Source organism: Camellia sinensis, chromosome 4 (assembly GCF_055761805.1).
Source record: "Camellia sinensis isolate YWXY chromosome 4, ASM5576180v1, whole genome shotgun sequence".
Lineage (NCBI taxonomy): Eukaryota > Viridiplantae > Streptophyta > Magnoliopsida > Ericales > Theaceae > Camellia > Camellia sinensis.
This window is the reverse complement of record NC_138964.1, coordinates 175,852,994-175,878,905: the sequence shown is the minus strand read 5'-3', so window position 1 is coordinate 175,878,905 and position 25,912 is coordinate 175,852,994. Positions and strand designations below refer to the sequence as shown.

General features: G+C 32.7%; 1 protein-coding gene and 2 long non-coding RNA genes across 3 annotated transcripts; 2 read left to right on the top strand and 1 right to left on the bottom strand.

Annotated features, from left to right (window-relative positions):
- Positions 1–294: 294 nt before the first annotated feature.
- LOC114322623 (glutathione S-transferase F12) lies at positions 295–7,980 on the bottom strand. The gene is made up of 3 exons (XM_082866980.1): positions 7,708–7,980; positions 5,081–5,129; positions 295–1,041 (listed from the first exon to the last, which is right to left on the bottom strand). Exons 1-3 carry the CDS (start codon positions 7,852–7,854, stop codon positions 596–598), a joined length of 642 nt encoding a protein of 213 aa, XP_082723106.1. The 5' UTR covers positions 7,855–7,980; the 3' UTR covers positions 295–595.
- A 5,234-nt stretch (positions 7,981–13,214) lies between these two features.
- LOC145789703 (uncharacterized) lies at positions 13,215–18,511 on the top strand. Its single transcript, XR_014327934.1, has 3 exons — positions 13,215–16,519; positions 16,654–17,187; positions 18,105–18,511. It is a non-coding gene; the product is annotated as an uncharacterized LOC145789703 (long non-coding RNA).
- Positions 18,512–24,215: 5,704 nt separating this feature from the next.
- On the top strand, positions 24,216–25,372 carry LOC145789704 (uncharacterized). Its single transcript, XR_014327936.1, has 2 exons — positions 24,216–24,806; positions 24,958–25,372. It is a non-coding gene; the product is annotated as an uncharacterized LOC145789704 (long non-coding RNA).
- The last annotated feature ends 540 nt before the right edge of the window (positions 25,373–25,912 follow it).

The following is a 25,912-nucleotide window of genomic DNA, read 5'->3' as shown; positions in this document are numbered from 1 at the left end:
TGATTTAATTTTGGTATGTTCAACGACTCATCAGGGAGCTTTTAAGTTTTTATCAAATCTCACAAATGGCCATTAGTAGACGGCCGAATGAATGACTGGGTGGACGACCAAATTGGAGAAAATTTGAAAAAAATTTACATTAAGCCAGACGACAGTGTGGATATCTTCCCGATCGTCCTCTCGATCAACCGGTTGTTTGATGAAAATTAAAAATTTAACGTTGAAATGTTTGGTATTAGACAAAACTTTTAATCCAAATCTTTATTTAAATTTAATAGGAAAAATAAAAAAATATAAAAAATAAAACAGTATACATTATAAAGATGTTCTTACAAGAGAGACGATAAACATGGCTCACTTCAACCAATCACCCCAAGAAATAAAATCGAACAAGTACATAAAGAAAAACGATTTTTAATTATGCCGATTAATCCACTTCTAAAACCGACCACGTATTGGTATCACGTCAGTTAGTATGTGTTGGGACCCATAAACTAAACCAATGTAATACTAGATACAAGATGGATTAGGGTAGGATTAGTCGGTCTAAACAACAATTCTCAAAATAAAATAAAATAAAATAAGAAAGTAAAAGCTAGTCCATGAGATTCATGACTTTCATCCAGGCAGGCCTGCTTGAAATATCCATCCACCAAGAATTCACATTCTTTCTGTTTCTAACCAAGTGTCCAAGCCCAGCTTCATTCAACAGATACCTAATTGCCGGAAGGTGGCTGAGGTCAGCGAGCGTGAACGAATCTCCAGCTAGATAGTTGCTCTTCGACAACCTCTGCTCATAGATGTCGAGCACTTTCTCAAGCTTGTCCTCACAGCTGTGGACCAATGCCAAGTCGCTTTGCTCCCCCATGCGTGGGAGGACCACCTGCTGAAGAACCAGGTTGTACACCAAGTCGTTGAAGTTGTGTGCTTCGATCTCGAGCCACTGGTCAACCAGGGCTTTCTCTTCCAGAGTGGTTCCTAGTAGGTTGGGACCGTAGTCTGCATTCTTTGCTGCATAGTACCTTATGATTGCCCTTGACTCTGTAAAATGGGTGCTCAACATGGCCCAAAGAAAAACAAAGATGACCATTTGTTAGAATTTAGGCTTTTTTCCAAAGGGTCTTGTTAATGAAGATGCACGACCACAAATTATGATTTTAGAGACAAAAATTTAATGACTAAATCATTTTTTTTATGGACAAAATATTGTAATTATCAGAAGTGTTACTTTTTTATTTTTAGTAATGAAATTAGATATCTAGTGATGAATTACTATATGTTTGGGATGAATTTTTTTGTTCCAACAAGTAAATCTTTTTTGGCACAAAATGTTGCCTTTAAAATGTATTTATTAGCAACATTTGTAAATTTTTATCACTAAAAGTTATTTTTTAAATTTTTTTTAAAATAACCTTTTAGCGACGATCTTTACGACAGTAAGAATTGGTCCCTAACTGTTTTTGTAACAAAATTTTTAATGTTAGGAACAAAAAATATTAATCTCTAAAACTCTTATATGTTATTGAGATGTACAATCATTTTAAACATCCTAACAAATATCCTAGGGTACATATTAACAAAATCTTTTACATTCACATACTCTACAAAATTTTTCTTTGTTTTGAATGAGAATTCAAATTTAACAAATATGACATTGAATTTGTTTTTAAATTATTTTTTTATTTTCAATTCATTTTTATTGTTTATTTTCAAAATTTATGTATCTCTTTTTATTATTATTATTTAATAAATCAACTATTGATCGTACATTAAGGCTCCAATTGTTTCAAAGTAAAATATTTTGTTTAGTTGATCAAAAAGCAAAAAAACATTTTTCAATTAAAATATTTTTGGTCATTGGACAAACAACGAATTATATTTCAAAAGTTCGTATCGTTTTTGCTTCTCTCAGTCAGCGCTTCATCAAGTTCAATCCTTATATTATTTTAATTTTTTCATTTTTTAAAGTTTTATCTATAAATGATTCATCTAAATATTTTGTCAACAAAACACAGAAAAATTAAAAAGAAAATTGCCTAAAATAAAAAGATAGAAATTTAGAAGAAATAATTTTTGAATCAATACAATTTTCCTTTTTCTATCTGACAACATCTTAAAAGCAACCACATTTGTTTGCATTTTTTGTCTTTAGTAAAACTAGTTTAATTTGTGTCAGCAAATTTTATTTTCCAAGTTCGTCTACTATAAAAAAAAAAAAAAAAAAAAAATAATAATAATAATAATAATAATAATAATAATAATAATTCAAAAATTCAAAAAAATATATATATCAATTATTTTTATTTTTTGTTTCTATGCAATTTCAATTATTTTTGTTTCTTTTACTTTTCAGAGGTGTTTAATCTAATAGATCCTAAAAGAAGGAAAAATAAACCCAAAAAAAAAAAAAAATTAAGAAAATTTTTATTAATTGCCTTTGGAAACATAAAATTTTAACTGAAAAATTAAAAAGACATTAAAAAGCTAAAAAAACTAAAAAGTTATATAAAAAATCAAAAATTCTTTTCATTCTCTTTACTTTTTGTATTTCTTTTTATAAAAATTTAAAAAGTTATTTTTAAATATTTTTTATACTTTCAACTCATATTTTAATTAAAAAATTACTCAAAAAATTAGTTTCCAAACAAAAAATACGACCAAAAATAACAACAAAAAAATTTGCTAAAAAAAGCAAGTCAAACCCAGCCAGTTGGTCGGCTAGGAATCGTATGCTTATTTAGAGGTGAACGTGTACAAACTCTGTACACAACTTGCTACCCTGTGTACCCTTTGGTAGAATTGTGGGAAAGTACTTATAACTTATATCCAAACAGTTTATAGCTTATAACTATGAACATAAGCTGATTTCTGACTTATAAATTAAGTATCTCCTGCATCACTCAAAGAATAAGTTGATTTTTGACTTCCAAAAAGTTATAAATTATAAGTTATAAGTTAAATCAAACACATCAAAATAGTTTAAATTAAGCTGAAAATTAAAATAAGTAACTTTTAAGCTGTACTAAATAAGCACTTTATAACACTTCCATGTTCTCCAAATCAACCCAAAATAGACCAATCCTTTTCTGGTAAGTTGGGATCTAACTGCATGCATTTTAGGTGTAATAAGGAAAAATTAAGAGTTTGAGTTTATGGAACAGTAACGATTCTTTTAAGTGGTATATTTTTGTACATTAATTTTATTAATAAACTAATCACTCTAACTTCTTAGAATGTTGACAAAAAAAATAAAAAACAAAAATCAATTCAAATAAATTCTTATTTGATTTTACACTTTTACCCTTCCATTTTTTTAACAACAAACATAGCATAAAAGTGGTCACAACCAATACTTTTATCTCTCATTTTGTGACCTACTGTAAAATTCCTCAGTAATGTTAAAGACTCATAAAAATTATTTAGAAACATATCATATATATATATTTTTTTTTTTTTTTTTTGATCGGCAAAAGAAAAGCTTTATTGATGAAAAACAAAACAAGAGTGATAAGATTACATCAATAAAGAAGAGGGTGCAAAAAGCATCACAGTGAAACATTTGGATCCCAACTAGGTTGGCACCAAAACGCACACCCAATCATCTGCTAGCACACACTCGAGGCTCCAAGATGGTGAGAAACCAACAAACAGAGCAGAACAAAACAAAACAAGACAAAAACAAGAAGACAACAGCCAAACACTAGCAGATCATCCCCAGCCACTGGACATCCATACAAACCCAGATTTCAACACAAAGCAGCTCGGAACAGATAGGTTTACTGTAATGCTTTGTGCACCTTTTGTTTTTTTTCCTTATAATGTATTAACATATGTAATGTATGATTTTTTTTTTCATCAATAAAGTTATCTTTTTTGGCTAATAAAAAAAAAAATCTAGATTCAATTCTTATTAAAAGATCTCAACCGCAATTATTTTTTGAATAAATTTTCTAAATCTTAATATTGCTGAAAATTCATAACAAATTATGAAATGCACAGTTATCATTTTTGAATTAAATCTATCCTGATCTTTCTGTAAAACGTTATTATTTGGAGGCACGTCGAACATATTCAATGCAAGGAAGTGAAGTAAGATAAAAGTGTTGTTGAAAGTAAATTAAAAGTTGATGATCTTAAAATAAAAGATAAAAGTGAAAAGTATCTCTTATTCATCTTTTAAAAATTAACTTTTTTTTTAATTTATTTAAATTATTTATGTCTAGTAAATTATAAATAGAAGTGTACCAAACAACCTCAAACAATAATTTGAATATATATTTTTTTTATTGTCAAGGTTATACATGAATATATGGGTGAATTACACTAACCACCTTCAGTTTTGGAGAAAATACAAGAAGTCTCATAATTTTGACATAATTACACTGAGCTCCCTTATGATTTTCATTTTCCATTTCTATCAATAATTTGTTAGTTATATGAACGAAAAATGATATTGTCATCTCTTTAACATCAAAATATATAATTTACATTATTTATTTTTTGTGTTTTCACAACATCTGCATTAATTTCAATCAATTTAATCTTACAAAAAGGAAATTAGTATAATCATGTCAAAATTATGAGACTAAATGTATTTTTGTCAACTCTAAGGAGAGGTTAGTATAATTTTCCTATCATGACACAAAGGTGCGTAGGGTCCAATATCTTTGTAACCACGGGTAACAATATTTTTTTTTTATAATTATTATAATTTTTTTCTTTTTAAATTTTTGGGTAAGGAGAAGTTTAGCTTAGCTCAATAAATATCATTTTCAAAGAATTGAAAGAAACTAATATATATAGGCTAATTTTTATGTATGAAACAATCTTTTATTTAGTAGTCAATTTATTGGATAAAATGAATTTAAAGAAGATCTAAGGCAAACTCTTTTTCTCACATCTTTTCTAATCATCAATTAATCATCTCTTTCACACATCACTATAGATCATAAAAATAGGTTTAAAAAATGGATTTCTATATGATTTTTAAAAAAAATTAACTGAAAAAAATGTTGACTGATTAATTCCTGAGAAATTAAATACTTAGCTAATAGCTAGAATAAATTGAAAATGCTCTTACCAAAAAGCCTGAAGTCGCCATCCTCTATGACTGGAACTTGTCCAAAGGGCTGCAGAAGAAAAATAATATTCATATTAGTAAGTTAAATAAAAAGGAAGTCTTGGTATACACTCAGGGTATGTTTGATTGGAAGGATTAAAGTATGGGATTGGGATTATTAATCCGTGGGCCCAATCATCCTATATTTGTTTTGACATTTTGGTTTAGGATTATTATTCCAATGCATAGTTAATCTAACAAATTTGTAGGATTATTAGTAATGGGGTAGGGGTGGGATAGTTAATACCACACTAATTTGATAGGATTATTAATACCTCACTATTAGTGTTGTGAATCAAACATGGTCTCAGTGACTATATTTGATTAACACAAATTTATTAAGTATTTGATATGTTATTTATATGGCACTCATAATATTATCAAGCTGATATGAATCATTAAAATATATATATATATATATTGTTTAATTTTTTACATATGTGGTTTATTTTTATTTTTTTCAGTAGAATAATTACAAATATAAAATGTATTACATCAAACAAACCACTAGCCTAACAAGGCTAGAAGGCCAACAATCACTAAGCCCAACAACCAATCACCACTAACTATACAACCCCATACATGAGGAAAAATAAACACACAAAAGAAATATCAAATTTCTTTCCATAGGAATTAATCCGTAATCTCATATCACAAGAAAGAAAAAAGCAAAATAAAATAGAGAATGAAGGACATGAATTAAGGAGAATGAGGACATCATAGTATTAATGAGGTCTCTTTGTAATAAAACATGTAGAATAATGATGACTTGTAGTATTTTGTTTATTAAAATGGAGTAAAATAGAATGAGGATTCTATCAAAATGTTTATTCTTATATTCTATTGAACACAAAAAATAGTAAAAAAATAAATAAAATGAAATTATCATTCAATATTATAAAAAAAAATGATCAATCCATAAAAGAGTTTGGGGAGTGACCTTCCATTCTATTCTATGTTATTCCAATAACTGAATAGAGCAACTTTCAACTTCACAAGGGAACAAAAGTTGGAGAAAGTACCAAAGGAAAACAAAAGCAAAGTAACGACAATTATGTGCAAGAAAGCAAGAAAATTGTTTAACAGCTCTAAAACAATGAGCTCTAATAGCTCTAAATACACTGTAGTTTCAATTGATTTGATGTTTTGCTCTTTGTTTTATTTTTTTTATTTCCTGCACTGCCAGCTCTAATGAGCTGGCTTGGTACTCTCTTTTTAGTGGTATGTATCACCACTCAGAAAACAATGACTTTGTTTGCGGCAACTTAAATTAATTAATTATAAATTTTTGTTAGTGTAATTTATGTTTATAATTTATTAAGCAATTTAAATAAGTTAAAAAATTAATTCTTCAAAAGTTGGAAAAAGATATTTTTGGGCATTGTATTTGGAGACCTCTTAGGCAACCATATTTGGAGTCCTCCTCCAAGCACCACTTCTTTTGCCAACTACTTTCAACCGTTGATAAGTATATCTCTCACTGACAATAACTACCTTCGATCTACAATCATTTTCCGTCACCACTTTCCATTAATCATCACCTCTAATAATCAATTATTATTGTCGCTCACCTCCTATTAATAATACCTCCAACCACCTCCCATCATTTGTTTTTAAAATAAACTTTCAAAATACATGTGTATATTAAACATATTTTTTTATTTTACCATAAACAAAACAAAACAAAAAAAATTAGACAATTGGTGTAACGACCTCTAACACTCCATATGTAACGAATTAAAGGACAAAGAGATTAATGTCACCGTTACACTCAATGTTTTCTTAAAAAATGATTTAAAGGACAAAGAGATTAATGTCACCGTTACACTCAATGTTTTCTTAAAAAATGATTCAATAAATATATATAGTTTGAGACAAAGAACAAAAAGTTTGGAAGTAACGAATAGCATGTGGAATTCTTGAGCTACTCATCAATGATTAGATAACTAGGCTGCCAAGGTTAAGCTGCAAAGGAGGAGCATGGGATTTGTTTTTACTTACTTGGTTTTCACAGAAAACATTCGCTAGGTAAATAAAGAAAAAAAATAACTTTTACTTTTAATTTTCACCCTTGATCAGAAAATTCCTTTCTTACAAAAGAAAAAAAAAAGAAGGTAAGTTCCATTTTTTGGGAATAAAAAAAGGCTAGAGGGGGCCAATAGCACATAGTATGCTGAAGAATCAATCAAATGGTATTAGGCAAATCCAACACAGCTGTGTTAAAGGTACAGAAAGTTTGACACACATAATACACAGATTTGAGACAAAAAATATTCACATCTATAGTTATAAAGTGTTACATGAGCACTTTTTGTATTTGAAACCTTTTGCACACTTAAATATTTTCAATCCAATAACTTGATCCTATCTCACTGTGTGCATAATGAAAAATAATTACAAATAAGTGATAAATTTTATAGATATTAATAATTAAAATCAAATATATGATCAAATATTTTAATCAAATCACATATAATAACACGTATATTCAAATATATGAACTCAAGTGCTATTAAGACAAGACCAACGACACTAAATAACTTCTCATATTTACTGGCTTTTTTGCATTGGCCAGCAAGAAGTCTCACCTGCCGAAGTAAGAAATCGGGTTTTTTATGTTCTCCAGAGTCAAGATCAACATGAATAAGCTCAAAATCAACCCCCATCTCCACAAGGCAAGCCAGCACTCTCTGCGGGCAAGCAGCCCTAACTGGACCATACACTTTAACAACCATCTCTCTTCACAAACACTTAAAACCTAAAACACTTTTTTTTGAGGGATTGTTATTATATATGTATATACACACACAAAAGGATATGTATTTATATATTTATACTTGAGTTGAGGCTTGACAAGTCTAGGGAGATCTTTCCACTTAAATAGGAGATGATTTGAAGTGGGTCTCTGAACTCTGGGAGTTTGGACAATGTGGGGGTTACCATGTGAGAGTTTCCAGCATTGATTTTCTTGTTCCTTCTCTGCTTTTGCTTCTTTTTTCTTTGTTTGACATTTTTGTGCATGGTGGTTCTTGGGGGTTGTCACATGTTTTTCTTTGTTTGACATTTTTTTGCATGGTGGTTTTTGGGGGTTGTCACATGCTTAACGATAACTGGTGGGTGGTGGCTGAGAAGGAAAGTAAGAACTCCCTACCAAATCAGTCACTGGTTTTTTTTTTTTTTTTTTTTGGGTCTGTGAACGGCGGAGATTCTTTGTTCTGATTTCCCATGTTCCTAGATCCTCTCCACCATGCTAATTATTTAGTAATTTTGGGATATAAATATATGATATTTCATAGTATCGTAATTGATGGAGAAGGTGAGTAGATGAGTAGGTGAGATATTATATTAATGATTAGGGAACATAAGAAGATATTTTAAATGATGATTGGTTAAAGAATACAGACAAGTAATATTTTAAAAATATTAAATAATTTTTCCTCCAACACACAGTGATATAAGAAAAATAAAACAAATAACCATTGTATGATATTGTAAGGTAGTGACGTGGCTTGAGTTGGGACAAAAGGATAAAAGATAAGGAAACAAATGATCCGTCCTCTCTTTTGCTGGATTGAAATTAGGGAGAATTACTTACCAGTAGAATAGGGAAAAAAATTATAAAAATATATGAAGTGTAAGTAAATTTGTGATAGGGTGTAAAAAAAAAATTGGGGTGCGGATGCACTCCTCCATGTTTGTGTAATTTATATTTGTCTGCTTTATTACTAAGTAATTTCCCCTTAAGTTATAATGTTACATTTATCAATTTTTCTATTTTATTTTTAATTTATTATCTCATCTATCAGTATTGTATTGGAGATAAACATAAGTGGTCTACGCAGAGCTAACACTTGTGGATCACAACTCCATCAAAAAAAGTCAAAAAATAAATTTTTAGTGATAAAATTTTAAAAATATTGCTAATAATAAATGTTCCAAAAAAATTATTTTTTAAAACGAAAATTTTGATTCCAAAATTATGGTAATTTATTTATAAATATCCAATTTGTCTCTAAAAATATAACAATGACACATTTTGTAACTAAGATATTTTATTCTTAAAATATAATTTAGTAACTTTTCTAAAATCTTAATTTGTTCTAATAAGAATGATATGAATTAGTAGAGAATTAAGTGAAATTCCTTCCAAAATTGACTTTGAGGTTATCATTTTATAAATACATAAGCTTTTTAATTATAAAATTTTAACTGTCACATTATTGTGATTAATTTTTATTTTATTTTTAAATTCTAGAAGAATATTATTTTAACCCAAATAGAATTGCTAGGTAAGATTTGTTAAGAAAGTGGAATATTTTGGTTCAGGGTACTAGAGGATTGAACAAATCACGTGTAGCAGTAATGTGTGGTGTTTTCATTGCAGATTTTGTCATTGTATGAGATGGGTGAGTATGTAATGGGTGTGTTTTCTGTGCCAGTTTAGCCATATTTGAATGGTGGTTCGGTTATAATTACAAATGGTGTGTTTGGTAATGTTTATGTTTTTAGTTTATATTTATAAAATTTTATAAATTGATTTTTGTTTATTTTTTGTTTATTTTTAAAAAAACATAAACTACAAACGCGTTTGGTAATTGACAAAATGTTTAAAAAAAATTAAAAATATAAAAAAGAGTGAGAAATAGCAAGTGGTGGCTAGTGGCGGCGGAAGACGATGGTGGAAAGTGGTGACCGTGGGTGGTGAGTAGCTGGTGGTGGTGGGTGGTGGCGGGTGGGCGGCAGCGGTGGTGGTGGTGGTGGTGGTGGGTGACGATGGCGAGTGGTGGGTGGTAACGAGTGGGTGGTGGTGGCGAGTGGTGGGTGGTGGTGGTGTCAGGTGGGTGACGGGTAGGTAGCGGGTGGTAGTGGTGGTGGTGGGTGGTGGAAAGTAGATGGCGTGTGGTGGTGGCGGGCGGTGGATGGTAATGGCGGGTGGTGGGTGGTGACTGGTGGATGGCTGGTGGGTGTTGGTGGTGGTGGCAAGGGGTGGGTGGTGGCGGGTCGGTGGTGGTGGGTGGGTGGGTGACGGTGGCGGGTGGTGGGTGGTAACGAGTGGGTGGTGGTGGTAGATAGGTGGCGGATAGCGGGTGGTGGTGGGCGGTGGCGAGTAGATGGCGGGTGGTGGTGGTGGTAGTGGTGGTGGGTGGGTGGGTGACGGTGGCGAGTGGCAGGTGGTAGCGAGTGTGTGGTGGTGGTGGGTGGTGGCGACAGGTGGGTGGTGGGTGGTGGTGGTGGTGGTGGTGGGTGGTGTTGACAAGTAGGTGGCGGGTGGTGGTGGCAAGTAAGTGGCGGGTAGTGGTGGCGGGCGGTGATGGGTGGTGGGTGGCGGCGGCAGGTGGGTGGCGGGTGGGTGGTGGTGGTGGTGTTGACAAGTAGGTGGCAGGCGGTGGTGGCAAGTAAGTGGCGGGTGGTGGTGGCAAGCGATGGTGGATGGTGGATGGTGGCAGGTGGGTAGTGGTGGTGGTGGCGAGGGGTGAGTGGTGGTGGCGAGTGGGTAGCAGGTGGCTAGTGGCGGGTAGTGGCTGGTTGGTGGTGGTGGTGGGTGGTGAGTGGTGGTGGGGGGTGGGGGTGGTGGGGGAAGACGGTGGTGGAAAATGGTAGCAGGTGGTGGCTAGTGTTGGGTGGTAAAAAAAAAAAAACTCAAAATGAAAACACATTTTTTGTGTTTTCATTTTTTGGCCAAATTTATAAACTGAGACCACTGATTTATAAATCAAAAATTTTTCCAAACAAGTTTTTATTTGAGTTTTTTAAATTTTTGTAAATATAAACAGAAAACTGAAAACGTAAGTGTTACCAAACAGCACCAAAGAATTTGATGAACAACCTTATGGTCTGTTTGGCTTTATATCCAAGCAAGAAAGTCAGTTTCAAGTGGTTAAAATCACTGATCTAAGCCTAACCAGGGGTAACCTCTAGAATTAGATCCTAAAGGGCTGAGGCTCCAAAAGTTACCACTAGATAGTTACTACACAATAAGGTTATTCAACCATGTAACGGTAAGTCACTAATCTAATTAAAGGCAAGAGTGGCTTTTCTTTTCTTCTTCATATCTGATTAACCCAAGGTTGTGACAACCTGATAAGATTAGGTCCACGTTTGACAGTCTCTTGGATTAATTATTTGGGCGACAGCGCATATATGATTGATAGGACGAACCTTTTAGATTCGGACAAATTTTATTAAGGAATGTGAGTTCAAATTTTCATCTGTGTGTAAGTCCGCGACTTACCATTATATAGTTAAGTGACTCTACTGTGTAATACCACATAAGGTGACCTCTGCAGTCTCAACTCCTTAGGTTCTAACTCTAAATGTCACCCCTCTGTGGTCAAACCTTTTTGTATCTCAGATTTTTCTCCTTTTTTTTTTTTTTTTGGAGAGAGAGAGACAGAGAGAATAAGTAATTTGGGAATACATATTACTATTTTCTGGACAAATTGTGCTCCTTCTCATTCTAAAGTTATAATGGAGGATTTTCATTGTATTATCAAAGAATTTATAATGATTCTTTTTAAATTTAAAATATTAATAAATTTTCATGATTATTTCACAACCCTTAGATAATGTAATGGACATCCTCCTTACAATTATGGAATGCAAAGGATCTTAGTCCCTTTCATACTTCATTTTCAGGCATTCTCATGATTATTTCACAATCCTTAGATAATATAATGGACATCCTTTTTACAACTATAGAATGTAGAGGATCCTCGTCCCTTTCATACTTCAATTTGCAGGCATTACTTTAAGCTCGCAATAATAATTCAAACTGTTTTTCTTATACCTCTCACAACAAAGATTGTTTGTGCAAAAAATTAGTTTCATCAAATATCAATTAATAGATAAACAAATACATTTTTTTTTTTATAAAATCAATTATTTAAGTTTAAACTCGTAATCGCCATTTATTTTAAAAATAAAATATAATTTTTTTTGTTATGTGTTTAGTAATGTTTAATAAAATTGATTTTTTTACGTAACCCATCTTTAGTGCTGGGTTTATGAATTGAACATTTTAAATCATTACCTAAGAAAAGATCCACAAAATAGAATATAAAATATGAGGAAATTGCAAAACATGAAAAGATTAAAAATATATCTATATAATAAAACAAAAAGGTTTTTGAAAATATACAAAATGTCTCACACATACATTTTGTTTGAATGGCCCATATCAACTCTTTTAAATGTCAATGGTTGAGATGACTTTCATTCCCATCCAAACATTTGTTCCCCTCAGCCTTCCACCTACCCACGTCTCCTTTCCCATTCCCTCTTTTCTCTCTCTCTCTCTCCCCCTATGTTCTTCTTCTTGAACAGAACCTTTTCCATCTCTCTCTATCTCTCCCCTCAAAACTTTCCTCTGTTGCTCCTATCTCTTTCATACTTTCATACGCTACTCTCTCTCCCATATCCATCGCGACCACCGACTACCTCTCCTTGCAACAACCACTGCCATTGCAACACCGACGACTGTTCACTTTTATTACCTTTGGAATGCAGATAATCATAGAGTTCGTGTCTTGACTCGATCTAGATCTAAAGCTCAAGTAATTTTTCCGGGTAAGAAAGTAATGATTACATTTGTCTGCATAAATCCTTACAAGATGTTAGTATATGACATTAGTGATATAGTAGAGCAAAACTACATCTGAGAGACACAGCGTCTGGGTTTGGGTGCATGAGTGCTGTTTTTCAAGTCTTTGATTTCCATCAGTTTCAGTTTGCATTGCACCAACAAGTACCCCCTTTTAAGCCTGATCTTGACGCTTTTCTTCCTGAAGAACCCACTCTCCTCAAAGGTAAGTCTCTCTCTCTCTCTCTCTCTCTCAGAGCAAGAAGAATAAGATTTGAGTTATGGGTATTGTGCAAATGCAAGGGTAGAGGCACCAAGGAACAACTTGGAGATGGATCAGGATGACCATTTCAGGGAAGCTGCTTCATTTCCATCAAGAATGACAGAGGAAGAAACTTTAAATATTCCAATAAGATATTTGTTGTTGTGTGTTAGTTACTATCATTTCTCTTTTTCAAAATTTTTATAATATGTATTTTTATATTTCCCAGGTTTAAAAATTTTAAAAATAAAAAAGTTGTTTTCATAACGTAGGTAATGATGATGGTAATAATATATATATATATATATATATATATATATTGGACAATTAATCTGTATTGTTATTGGTTTTGAAAATCCAGATGGGTATTCAAATCAAAACAAGTGTAGTTGGATCAAAAGTTGGAGCTCCAAAGGTAAGAACAGATGATTTATTTTTTCCCCTTCTCTCTCTGTTCTTTTCCTTCATTTCATGAATACATACATTTTTAGGGTTATTTATAACATTCTTGGGTTTGATTGGTACATTCATGAATACATTGATATATTTTTAGTTTCATCATCTGGGTTTAAAATTAGGTTCATTGGGGCTTGCAATCTGTGTAATTTGGGGTATGTTTTTATTATAATTGGGGTAAATGTTTCATTACATGTACATTTACACTCACTTTTTAAACCCAGATGTTTGAGTGTAAATGTAATGATACTCACTTTTTAACAAACACTGATGCATTGATACATTGGGGCTTACAATCTGGGTTTGAGTGTAAATGTAATGATACATTGATACATACATTTATATATTTTTAATGTAACAAACACTTAAAAAGTGAGTGTAAATATTTTAACCGTGCCAATGTTATGTTTCATCATCTGGGTTTGATATATTTTTCGTGTGTATTATGAAAACTCAACATGATATGTATATACGTGTGTATTATGATTTATATGTATAATGGTATAGTAATTTGTCTTAATTTTATAGCCTTTAGTTTGAGTCTGTGTTTTGAGACAATTTAGAGATTTATTGCTTAGATGAGCTACTGGAATATGTGTTTGAGTTTATGTATAAGCTGGGTTTCTACTCATTAGTTTATCACCGCATTGTGCTTATGGAAAATTTCAATTATGTTTGTGTCTCATTAGCACATGTCTAATGTATATGAAATTTTATAGGACTACATTTTTTTGAATATTTGTCACACAATTTTGATTTTTAAAAATGCCTTCAGAATTGCTAACTGAATGAATAAACATGTCACATTCAGTTAATAACTGCTAATCAGTTTTCAAAACCAACTCATGTTTCTTAGTAAGCAATCTAGGTTTTTCTAGGATGTGGGCTGATTTTTGAATTCGGCCTCTTAGGCAAGTGGTTGTTTTAGATAAAAATGTATTACTCTGATCCATAAAGAGATAATAGTGAACATTGATGGATGCTAGAGGGAAATCACTACAGAGGAGCTTAATCTTTCCCTCTAAATATTTTGAGAAAGAAATTCGATTTTGTTTGATACTTATTATTTTCTTTCTTTCTCTTTTTGGATATTAATTAGCAAATTTATTAAGGGTCAATATTTCTTTAATTCTCACCCACTCACCTTCTTTTCCCCCGTCTTTTTGTTCACTTATGCAATCTCTCTCTTTCTCTCTTGCCTACATTCCTTCCGCTTTCCTTTTTATTTTTTTTTATTTTTATTTTCCTGCCTATCTTTTTCCCCCACCTTCTTTTCCCCCATCTTTTTTTTTTTTGAATTGTGATGGGACTGTTGTCCCTGTGTCAAAATGTGAACCGTTAGATTAAATCAATCCAGCAGCTAAGAAATGTCCAAGAGACATTATATTTCAATGGTGGATTTACAATCCTACGGTGTTCAAGAGAAGTGTTTCTTTGTTTTGATTCAAGAGTAGATCTCTTCTTCCCTTCCTTTCATCCATCTCTCTCTCTCTCTCATTCAAGAGCAGATCGGCGACTTCGCAGATGGAGAGTTTGTTGGGTGCTAGCCTTGCTAGATCGGTAGGTCCAAATCGGCGTGATCGCGGCAACAAATCAGTGAGGTTCACTATATTTGTTCATCTCCAAATTTTTTTTTGTGTGTAGCCTTGCTACCATCCCTTTGTTTTCTTTGTGTGTATATATATTGAAGCCACAGAGATCATCACTTTGTGTATACATATTGAAGAGTTTGTTGAATACTTGAATTTGTTGAATACTTGAACGAGAATGGCATCATTCAAAAAGGTTAGTTGAATGACTGGAGCCAGAAATGTTGATGTTGTGGTGTATGATATGATGAAGTGTGTCCGATTTAGGTCGATTCCGAGTTGTTTTACCCTATGATATCCTTTTCTCTTTTTTCTTTTCGTAGTTTTTTTTTTTTGGGTGGTGGCAAAATAAGACAAACTCATAGTCAGTGGCACACTTGGCTAAAATTGAAGAACAATTAAGTTATTGTTAACTGTAGGACTTGAATCAATTTCGTGGAATGTGGATTGTTGTGGTGTTTAGAGTGATAACATGATTTGGTGTTATGTGTACTCAAGAAATGGATGGTGGATCATATGCTCATTTCAGTTACTCAGTTGGAGTATAGTAATTAATTTTGAATAAATTTGCCAAATTAATTGGTTTTAAATTTTGGTGATGTTGATGCTGTGTGCTACTGCTGTGTGCTTGCTGTTGTGTGCCTAGATTGCTGCTTATTAAAAAGCATCTCATCTGGTGTAAACAAACTTTATTAATATGATGTGCATCCTTTTAAGAGTGGACATTATTAATTTTCCCTAATATATGAGAAATCAATACATGATAAATCAATATTTAGCCAAGAGAATGCATTAAAAAAATATATATATTCAAAGAACAAGATTGAAACCTTAAACAAATAAACTATGGGATTTATGTTAACTGTAGGACTTGAATCAATTTCATAAAACTAGTTAGGATACAAGTTTGTAAATATGGAGAAGCTATTCTTACTGCTAATACATTGGAGAAGTTGTTCCTTAACTCCCATGAAGAAGGTTTTGATTGGGTGAATGTTTTGATTGGATATCCTTATCTCTTTTTTCTTTTTTGTCTTTTTTCTTTTAGTAGTTTTTTTTTTTTTGGTGGTGGCAAAATAAGAAAAACTCACAGTCAGTGGCACACTTGGCTGAAATTGAAGAACAATTAAGTTATTGTTACCTGTAGGACTTGAATCAATTTTAGGGAATGTGAATTGTTGTGTTGTTTAGAGTGAGAACATGATTTGGTGTTATGTGTACTCAAGAAATGGATGGTGGATCATATGCTCATTTCAGTTACTCAGTTGGAGTATAGTAATTAATTTTGAATTAATTTGCCAAATTAATTGGTTTTAAATTTTGGTGATGTTGATGCTGTGTGCTACTACTGTGTGCTTGCTGTTGTGTGCCTAGATTGCTGCTTATTAAAAAACATCTCATTTGGTGTGTTGGTGGAGAAATTATTGTATGTGATATTCCAATTGAAGACTACAACATGAACTGGAAAATCAGAGTGAAGAAACAGTACAATTGGGATCTGAGACTGATCAACGGTATGGTGTATAAATGAATCTTTTATATGTTTTATTACTAAAATACATTTGCAGGTACGTGATCAGTTCTCTTTCTAAAGTCTTTAAACCACATTTCTTTCTAACGGAAACAAATTTTGATGGTAATTTGACAGGGCTGTGATGATGGGTTTAATGCTTCATGTAAATGCTAAACAGTTGATTAGAATGGAAAGGTATAAAGATGCATTAGAAGTGCTTCCCATGGGAGAGGTTAGTATCTGGTGGACTACATGCCAAAACAAAAAGAGTAGGTTTTTGTGATATAATTGTGCGTGGATAAATACTCAATTTAATTTATGGCCTTCCACTTTTAGCTTGGGTTTTATATACCAAATTCAAGAACTACTCCAAATGATGGCCTAGAGGAAGGATAACGTAGGGTGTTAGCCTGAGCTGCTTTCTTCATAAATTTTCCTGCAATAAGATGTTGATGGTCATCAATTTTTTTGATGTAGCTCTTCCTTGCTTGAGCACCCTTTGTTCTTCATCTTCCTGGAAATGTATATGTATTAATAATCAAGCTGACAGGAATTGAGTTTTGCTAGTTTGCAAAAGATCTTGCTGTAGAAGCCCTTTGTAGAAATGAGAATGACACTCAGAAGGCTTTGGATGATTTGACAAATCCAGAATCTAATTCTGCCATACAGGTAAGTTATCATTACTTGAATATTTTCTTTGGTTGAGTAATCTCAGAATTGTTGAAAATATATAAAATGTATTAGAGATACACTTCATTTTAATGGTTTAGATCAATTTAGATCAATCCTAATCAATATCTAACGGTTGAGAGTAATTTGTTTCCCGCCCAAACACACACACACACTCTCTCTCTCTCTCTTCCACGTCTCCTCCCCCTCTCCCTTTCTGTTGCACGTCTCCTCCCATTCTATCCTTATCTCTATCTCCCTCTTTGCTCCTCTTCTTTGTCTCCCCCTTCTCTCCGACTGGCTTCAATTCGCAACCCTCCCACCAAATTTCTGCCTCTCTCCCATTCTCTCTCAGTGGCTTCTCGCAACCCTCCCAGCCTTCTTTCCGACCGGCTTCAATTTGCAACCCAAACCCCAATTGGAGCTCTCCGGGTTCGTTTTCTTCGCTTGCCATTTTTAGTTTACTTTGAATTGCAATTTCAGATTTTTGCCTCTCCCCCCTTCTCTCTCAGTGGCTTCTCGCAACCCTCCCAACCTTCTCTCCAACTGGCTTCAATTCGCAACCCGAACCCCAATTGGAGCTCTCCGGGTTCGTTTTCTTCTCTTGCCATTTTGAGTTTGCTTTGAATTGCGATTTCAGGTTTTGCTTGAAATTTCAGACCAATTGGAGCCCTCCGTGTTTTGTTTTCTTAAATATTTTTTTGCTCTAATGGGAATGTTTTTTGATATGTATAATTGGGTTCATTTAGTTATTTGCGTCATTGATCTATGATCAAAGTCTGAATCAAATATAACACTATTGTCCCTGTCATTGTTGTTGATTTTTATGCATCAGTTAGATTTTATAAATGTGTTGATTTGGTTGTCTGCATTCAAAGATCAGTGATCAAAGTTTGAATTGAATATTTTGCTTGAAGTTTCAGATTTTGCTTGAAATTTCAGACCGATTGGAGCTCTCCGGGTTCGTTTTCTTCTTTCATTGTGGAGTTTACTGGAGTTTTCACTGATAAGGAAAAGGCTGCTGCCCACTTGAAAGTTTGATTTAATTTCTTATTTGTTTTTTTGTTTTCTTAAATATTTTTTTGGTCTGATGGGAATGTTTTTTGATATGTATAATTGGGTTGATTTAGTTGTCTACATCATTGATCTGTGATCAAAGATTGAATCGAATATAACACTATTGTCTCTGTCATTGTTGTTGATTTTTATGCATTGGTTAGATTTTATAAATGTGTTGATTTGGTTGTCTGCATTCAAAGATCAGTGATCAAAGTTTGAATTGAATATAACACTATTCTCTATCATTGTTATCGGGTTGATTTAGTTGTCTGCGTACAATGATCATTGAAGTTTGAGTTGAATGTAACGCTATCTCTATCATTGTTGTTGATTTTTGTACATCTTGCTTAGTCTGGTTGAAGTTTAAGTTTGCTTTGAAATCCTTGACTTGGGTTCATTTCTGTTTATCATCATTTTCTAGTTTCATCTTTGGGACTCTTTATAAATTTGCTGATCAACATTTGAGTCTTAGATAATAGTTTTTGAGTCTTTCTCATTACTCAAATTTTAAAATCACTAAATGATTCCCCCTAATGATCATTGTTCGAGTTATTTTTTAAAACAGGTTCAAGAACCAAACATGCTGTCAAGAACCAAACAGTTATTTTTAAAATCACTAAATGATTCCCAGATGTTCTTCTTCACAAGTTCAAGAACCAAACATGCTGTCAAAAATTGCTTCTAGGTTCAAGAACCAAACATGCTGTCAAGAACCAAACAGTTATTTTTAAAATCACTAAATGATTCCCAGATGATCCTCTTCACAGGTTCAAGAACCAAACATGCTGTCAAAAATTGCTTCTGGGTCTTCAATTTTTGTTCCCTGTTTTTCAATGGGGACCCAATTATAGTCTAAATCTTCTAAGGTCTGATGTCATCTCTGGTCTCACCATTGCAAGCCTTGCAATCTCATAGGCCTGTTTCTGTTTTCATTGGAAGAAGATGACAAATGGGCTTATGTTCCTTTCTTAGGTGGAATCTTACTTAAACCTTTATTAGTCAACTGCAAGTGCCATTTCACACCCACTTTTCTTCCTTTATTGCATTTTATTTTTGTTAATAGTAAAACCAATACAGACCAGTGCAATGTAGGAATGGCAACAAAATATGTAGGTCCCCTGCTTTTAATTTTACTAAAGTATTTGTACTTGGGTCTTTTTATAATCCACAATAGGCCAGTGTATTGAGTTTTCTATTTCTACTTGAGTACCGACATTATGTTTTGTTCCTTTCTTGACTTGGGTTTATTTCTTCTAATTATGAAAACTTTAGTTAGGCCTGTTTCTATTTTCATTTTCTATTTTTGTTTTCAGAAAACAGATAAAAAGGTTGGTGTTTTGTTTTTTGAACAAACATAAAAAGGTTGGTTGGTGAACTATTTTTGATTTAATTAAATTTTTGTAATGAACAAAACCCACTTTTTAGGAATTATTTTTCAAATTTTCGTAAACCGTTTTTGCTTAGCAATGAAAAAATTCACTTTTTTATTTTATTTTTTTATTTTAACATTTCATTGTTCCTTTTTTTTTTTTTGTGAAAGCATGAAAAACAAAGAAAACAAAAGCATAACCAAACAGGGCTATCTAGGAAAATTATCCGGTTTTATGTCACATTTCTGGGTGTTTTTCCAAAAATGAAAAACAAATGACAGAAAATGAAAACATTCGAGTATTCATATGTATATATAATCATAAATATTAAAATGATGGCCATTTTTAGAATTTTTCATTGTCTTCGCTTTTCAAAAAAACTAAAAACAGAAACACAACTAAACGGCTAGGAAAATTATTTGTTCTATGTCACATATTGGGGTCCTATACTATCCCAGAAAAATATATAGCAAAGAAGAAAATATATACTGTTTTCCCAGATCTCATGTCGATTAAATAGTGTTGGGAATAAATTTAAACAGTGTTGGGATTAAATTTAAATTTAAACAGTGTTGGGATTAAATCTAAATTTAAATAGTGTTGGGATTAAATTTAAATAGTGTTGGGATTAAATTTAATAGCGTTGGGATTAAAAAATAAATTTAAATAGTGTTGGTATTAAATTTAAATTTAAATAGTGTTGGAATTAAATTTAAATAGTGTTGGGATTAAATTTATAATAAATTTAAATAATATTGGGATTAAATAGTGTTGGGATTAAATTTATAATAAATTTAAATAGTATTGGGATTAAAAAATAAATTTAAATAGTGTTGGGATTAAATTTGTAATTTTATCAAATTAAAAAATAAATTTAATGGTGTTGAGATTACTTGAAGAACCGACCTGATTTGCAGAATACGATGGAGGTGGTTTCGACCACTCGGTTGTGGTTGAGATTGATGAATTTAATTCTTATCTCGGATAGTTATTGAATTTAATATATAAAAAACCATATAATCAACTCAATCAACTTATTTATATGCGTACAACTTGAAACATGTGTGTTTATTTTCTAAATTAATAACTTGTGTGTGGGTAATTTTCTGACCACACTGCCCGCCTAGTAATCAGCTGGAGAGCACCGGCAGAATAGATGGCTTCAGCTCACCTGCAACAGAAAGAGAAGTCTCCGACGGTGGTTCAACCACCCGGGGGCACTCCGACGATCAAGTCAGTATATCTCTCAAAGATAATCAAGTGCTAAACTCACTGCTCAAAGCATAAAATTGCGTACCTTAGACCCACGGGGGTGCCTCTCTTTTATAGCCAACATAAACCTAGTCCCAATAGAAGCCTGACTTCTATGGACTCCAATTCAGTACTTACTTTGGACTCCTCAAGAGATAAAGATAAACTCCCTAAGAGCTTTATCCTTCTCTTGGCTAAGTCTCCTCTTTGCTCTAGGACTCTTGTCCCTTATCTTTTATCCATTTATCTCGGATTCTGATATCTTTGGAGACAATCTCGGCCTTGCCGAAATAACATCGGCGTCACAACCTGGACACGTGGCACCTCGGCTGACACGTCGGCGTCACCTTGCCATGTGTTGGTATTCAGAAAATACATCCCCACAACTGCCCCCTAGGTTCTATTACCTCGGCATTCTGAGGTGATGGAACCTATATCCGTATTTTCTTCCAGTAAATCGGTTTAAATTTTGACAGCCGAGATCATTCATTCCAGGCCGACATGCTTTCCCCAAAAAAATCAAGATTTTTAAGGACTTTCTCACGCGCATGAGCTGTCATGCACCTCAATTCAACCGTTTTAGACATACGTTTCCCTCTTACTGGTTCGTACAAGTGACGCGCTTTGTTAGCCTCCTCTTTTCTCACGTGCGCCGTCTGACGCCCTCGTTCTTCTAGGCGTATTGATTGTTTTGGCTGCCGTTTCTGTTTAATCAAAAACTTTTTTCCATCTCTTCACTTTTTCATTCGAATCTCCTGCTCTCTCTCCAGCTTTCGAAATCCCCCATTGCTTCAAGCTTCCAAAGCTCTGCAACCTTCTCCGTTCACCCCTTCCGGCAAGATTTCCACCGGTCTGCTGCTCCTGCAATCGTCGTAAGACATCGGCAAATCCCTTCCCGACTTCCCTTTTTCTGGTAAGCTATTGTTCCTTTCGTTTTCAGTTCCTTGATGTTTCTTCTTCTTTTGCTGTCGCCATTACTGTACTGTTTCAAGCTTTTTTAATTTACAAATCATACATCTGAATGCATTCATCCATGATTTTGCCTTTGCCCACATTTTGAACACAAGCACTGTTTCACCACTTCTTTGCATTTTTGCCACTGTTCTTGGGCATATACTCTTGTATTCTTCATGCTCTTGATAGCCCATCCTAATTCTTGTTTCTAAAACTTTGTTTTTGTTTCCTGTTTTTTTGCATTTTTTCCAGATCTGTATCTTTGATCTTCATCTTCATAGCTTTAGGTTTGGGATTTGTTTGTAGAACCCATAACATAGGAAAAAACTGAAACATTCCTTACAAATTTCTGTACCAGCCTAAACCTAGGTTTTTGCCGAGGTCTCATTAATAAGAAACATCTTTCTTCTGAATTTCAACCCTTCTAATATGAGCATGGAATTCTGTTTTATTTGAACATATTTAAGAATGGAATATTTGATTACAAATATTCTTATTCTATGAAATATGTTCTATGTTCACCCTGTGCAATCAAACCTATTTCTCAAATTCTGTTTTATTTGAACATATTTAAGAATGGAATCTATGTTCAAAACAGAAGTCAAGTTAACATTGTTAAATTATGCACATTTCATAGAAGTCAAGTTAACATTGTTCAACTGTTAAATATAAATTCCAACTTTTGAACATATTTTGCACATTTCATAGAAGTCAAGTTAACATTGTTAAATTAAGAATGTGTTCATAGATTAAATTAAGAATGGAATCTATGTTCAAAACAGATGTCAAGTTAACATTGTCAAGGTAACATATTTAAGAATAGGTTTTGAAATATGTTCATATTTAAGAATGGAATTTATGTTCATAGTTCAACTGTTAAACATTCTGAACACATTAAATTATATTTTTATGTTCATCAACAATGTTAAAGATTCTGAACATATGTTCATCAACCATTGTCAGAATCTATGTTCATCAACTAAAAAGAGTATGGGCAAAAAAAAGAATGGAAAATCTATGGAAAAATCGAAAGGGAGAGAAACGAACCTCGTCAGTTCACTCTTCCAGATTGTCCAGGTCGTCTCCTCTCCTTCGTCCTGTATCGTCGCCTCACTCTTCCAGATCGTCCAGATCGTCTCCTCTCCTTCGTCCTGTATCATCGCCTCTGTGTCTAGGGTTCAAAAAAGGAAATGGGAAAGCTAAATAAGAAGCAAAGAAAGGGAAAAAAAAAAAAATACAAAACGACGTCGTTTTGTAGTGCTGCTGGGAGTGTTGCAGGAAAGAGGGGCTGAAGATCCGAACTCATTAAGAAATTAGTCCCATGGGATTAGGTTTTTTTTTTTTTAACATGTTGGGCATTTTTTTTAAATATTAATATTTAATGTTTTTGTATTTTTTTGTTAAGCAAAAATCATAATTTTATTTTTTTTAATATTTTATATTTCTTTTATAAGGTAATAATTTAACAATCTACATACTAACAACTACCATCAATACAAACATTTACTTAATTGTCTCACTATTAATCTCCTCCATTCTACCTCTTAATACAAACGGGACTAGAGATGATTTGATTTCCTCTATCATCCAATGCAACCCCTATATTTTTAGAATGCTGCTGATTCCAAAGAGTGGATTTGGAGAGCATTGTGCACTTTTATGTTAGTAATAAAAATATAATTCAAACCATTATAAACTGCCGTATTTATTTGTGGTGACCACAATTTGAAATTCTATTTACTGCAATTCCAATTCATGCGGTTAATTGTGCACAAAGCCTGGGAAGGGTCCTCCACTACATGTTCAAAGACCGCTTTATTGCGATGGAGCCAAATACCCCAAAGGATTTTGATCGATTCTCCTAATCCATTCTCGGAACCAAGAGTCCACTGGTAGTTGTTCACCAACGTCAAAATTCAGTCCCAACCTAGATCCTCAAGTGATAGTTACATGAAATTGGCATTTTATTCTAAATTAAAAGATGATTTATAAACATAATTCCTCCAATTTCATGATAATAAGTTTTTGAATCTAATTTACCCATGAATTTTTTTACCCCACAAGACATAATAAGGTACAACAAATGATCTGATATAATATAAAAGATTATATATATCATAACTAGCCCTTTTGTGTGTGTGTGTGTGTTTGTGTTTTTTTTGGATCAATCAGTATGAGATTTACAATGAGAAGCATTATAATAAATTTGACAATTAAAGTCTAACAATACACCAAATCTAATCAAATAACTAACTACAAACAATCCAAAAATAGAAGAGAAATAAGCATTACAAAGATATCAAACTCTTCTTCTTAGAAGTTGAACAGAAAATAGATAAGGAATAAATGAGCCTTCGATGCCCGAATATAATAAATTTAAATTTAAGGGGTATAAATAATAATGAGTGAGAATTGAGGGATTGTTCAGGTAATTAATCCTTCTTTTGTATTTTTTTTTTTTTTTTTTTTTGTTACAGAGAAATCCTCTCACCCTCCTGCAGGTTCAAGGCAGCGCCCCATAAGGAGATCACCAGGGTGTCCTGTTGTCCGTTCCGAGTAAGAGACTATAACCTGGAAGCTTGTCCCGATCTCCAAAGGCAAGCTTTATAACCTGGAAACTTGTCCCGACCTCCAAAGGCAAGCTTCGATTAAGTCAGGACTCGCACAGTGGGAGAACATTAAACCCACACTAAGTAGCTGATTAAGCATCTTTGAGGTCCAACCTTCTAACCAACAGTGTTTCGCCCAAAAGATTGACCCAAAGAGATAATTTGACTTATAACTATGGGACATAAATCTCAAAACTTTACCACAATGCTACAACACCTGGGTTAACTTCTTCTGTATTTATTCAATCAGGAATCAAAATTTCATTTACATAAAACTCACCTACAGTTAGAGAGAGAGAGAGAGAAAGAGAGAGAGAGAGATGAAGATATTTGGCAAGTACATATTTCCGAGGCAGATCGTACTCTTTGGTTCAGGGTACGTATCTATCTTCTTCTTCTTCTTCTTCCATATTTTCTTGTTTATTTTGCTTCTCACCTCATAAATTGGTTAGATTAGATGTCTTATTTTCTTGTAAATATAAATATATACAAATATTGAAATTGAAGTGGGGACAAACATAACACAGGGTTATGTTCTTGGCTGCAACAACGTACGACGTTCATAGATCCATAAAGAACAACGAAACGCCCCCATCCAAACAACAAATCCAAGCCCTGGAGGATTATATCAGCTCCATCCGCCGATCTCCTTGACCTCACCACCACCGCTTCTGAACTTGCCACGTCTTCATTTCCTAAAACTAAAACTCTATCCATACCGCCTAAAAATAAAAAAATAAAATCCACAAAACTGATATGATAATGTCATTTTTGTAATTGAATTATCTTAACATTTATTTTATTTTAAAGTGAAAGATTTGTATTAAACTTTTTTTTTTATTTTAGTTTTTTTTTTTTTATATGTATGGTGTGTGAAGAGAAATATATTACCAAAATAGTTCATCAAAACATTTCAAATCCGATGTAGATTCTTTCTGAGCATTTAGTTTCTTACCGGGTTATTTGGTATTAAGCATATTTATTTGTTTATTTGTTTTTGTTTTGTTATATCGATTCTCTAATTTTTTTTTTTTTTTTTTTTTTTTTTTTTAACATCTTTGTGTAAAAAATTTAAAAGTAACTAAATAAACAAATATCAAACCAAGGTTCTACACGTAAAAAGTCAAGGAGACTTACATGTAGGCAGTGGACTTATCGGCCAATAAATTTTATAATAATTAATAATATTTTTTATTATAAATTATTAAAAAATATTACTAATTATTAATTAAATGACAATTTAAAAATTGTATTATAAAAAATGACACCAATGATAAGTTTTAACAATATTTTAAAAAAAAAAAGTCGCTAATTTTTAACTTTCAGTAACAATGATAAGTTTTAACGACAATTTATAAAAATCGTGATCAAAAAATCACTAATTGTAAATTTTAGCGACAAGTATAAAAAATCGTCGCAAATTTTTTTTTTTAATAACGATTGTACCCAGATTTATTTTTAATAAAATTTGTTGAAAATTAA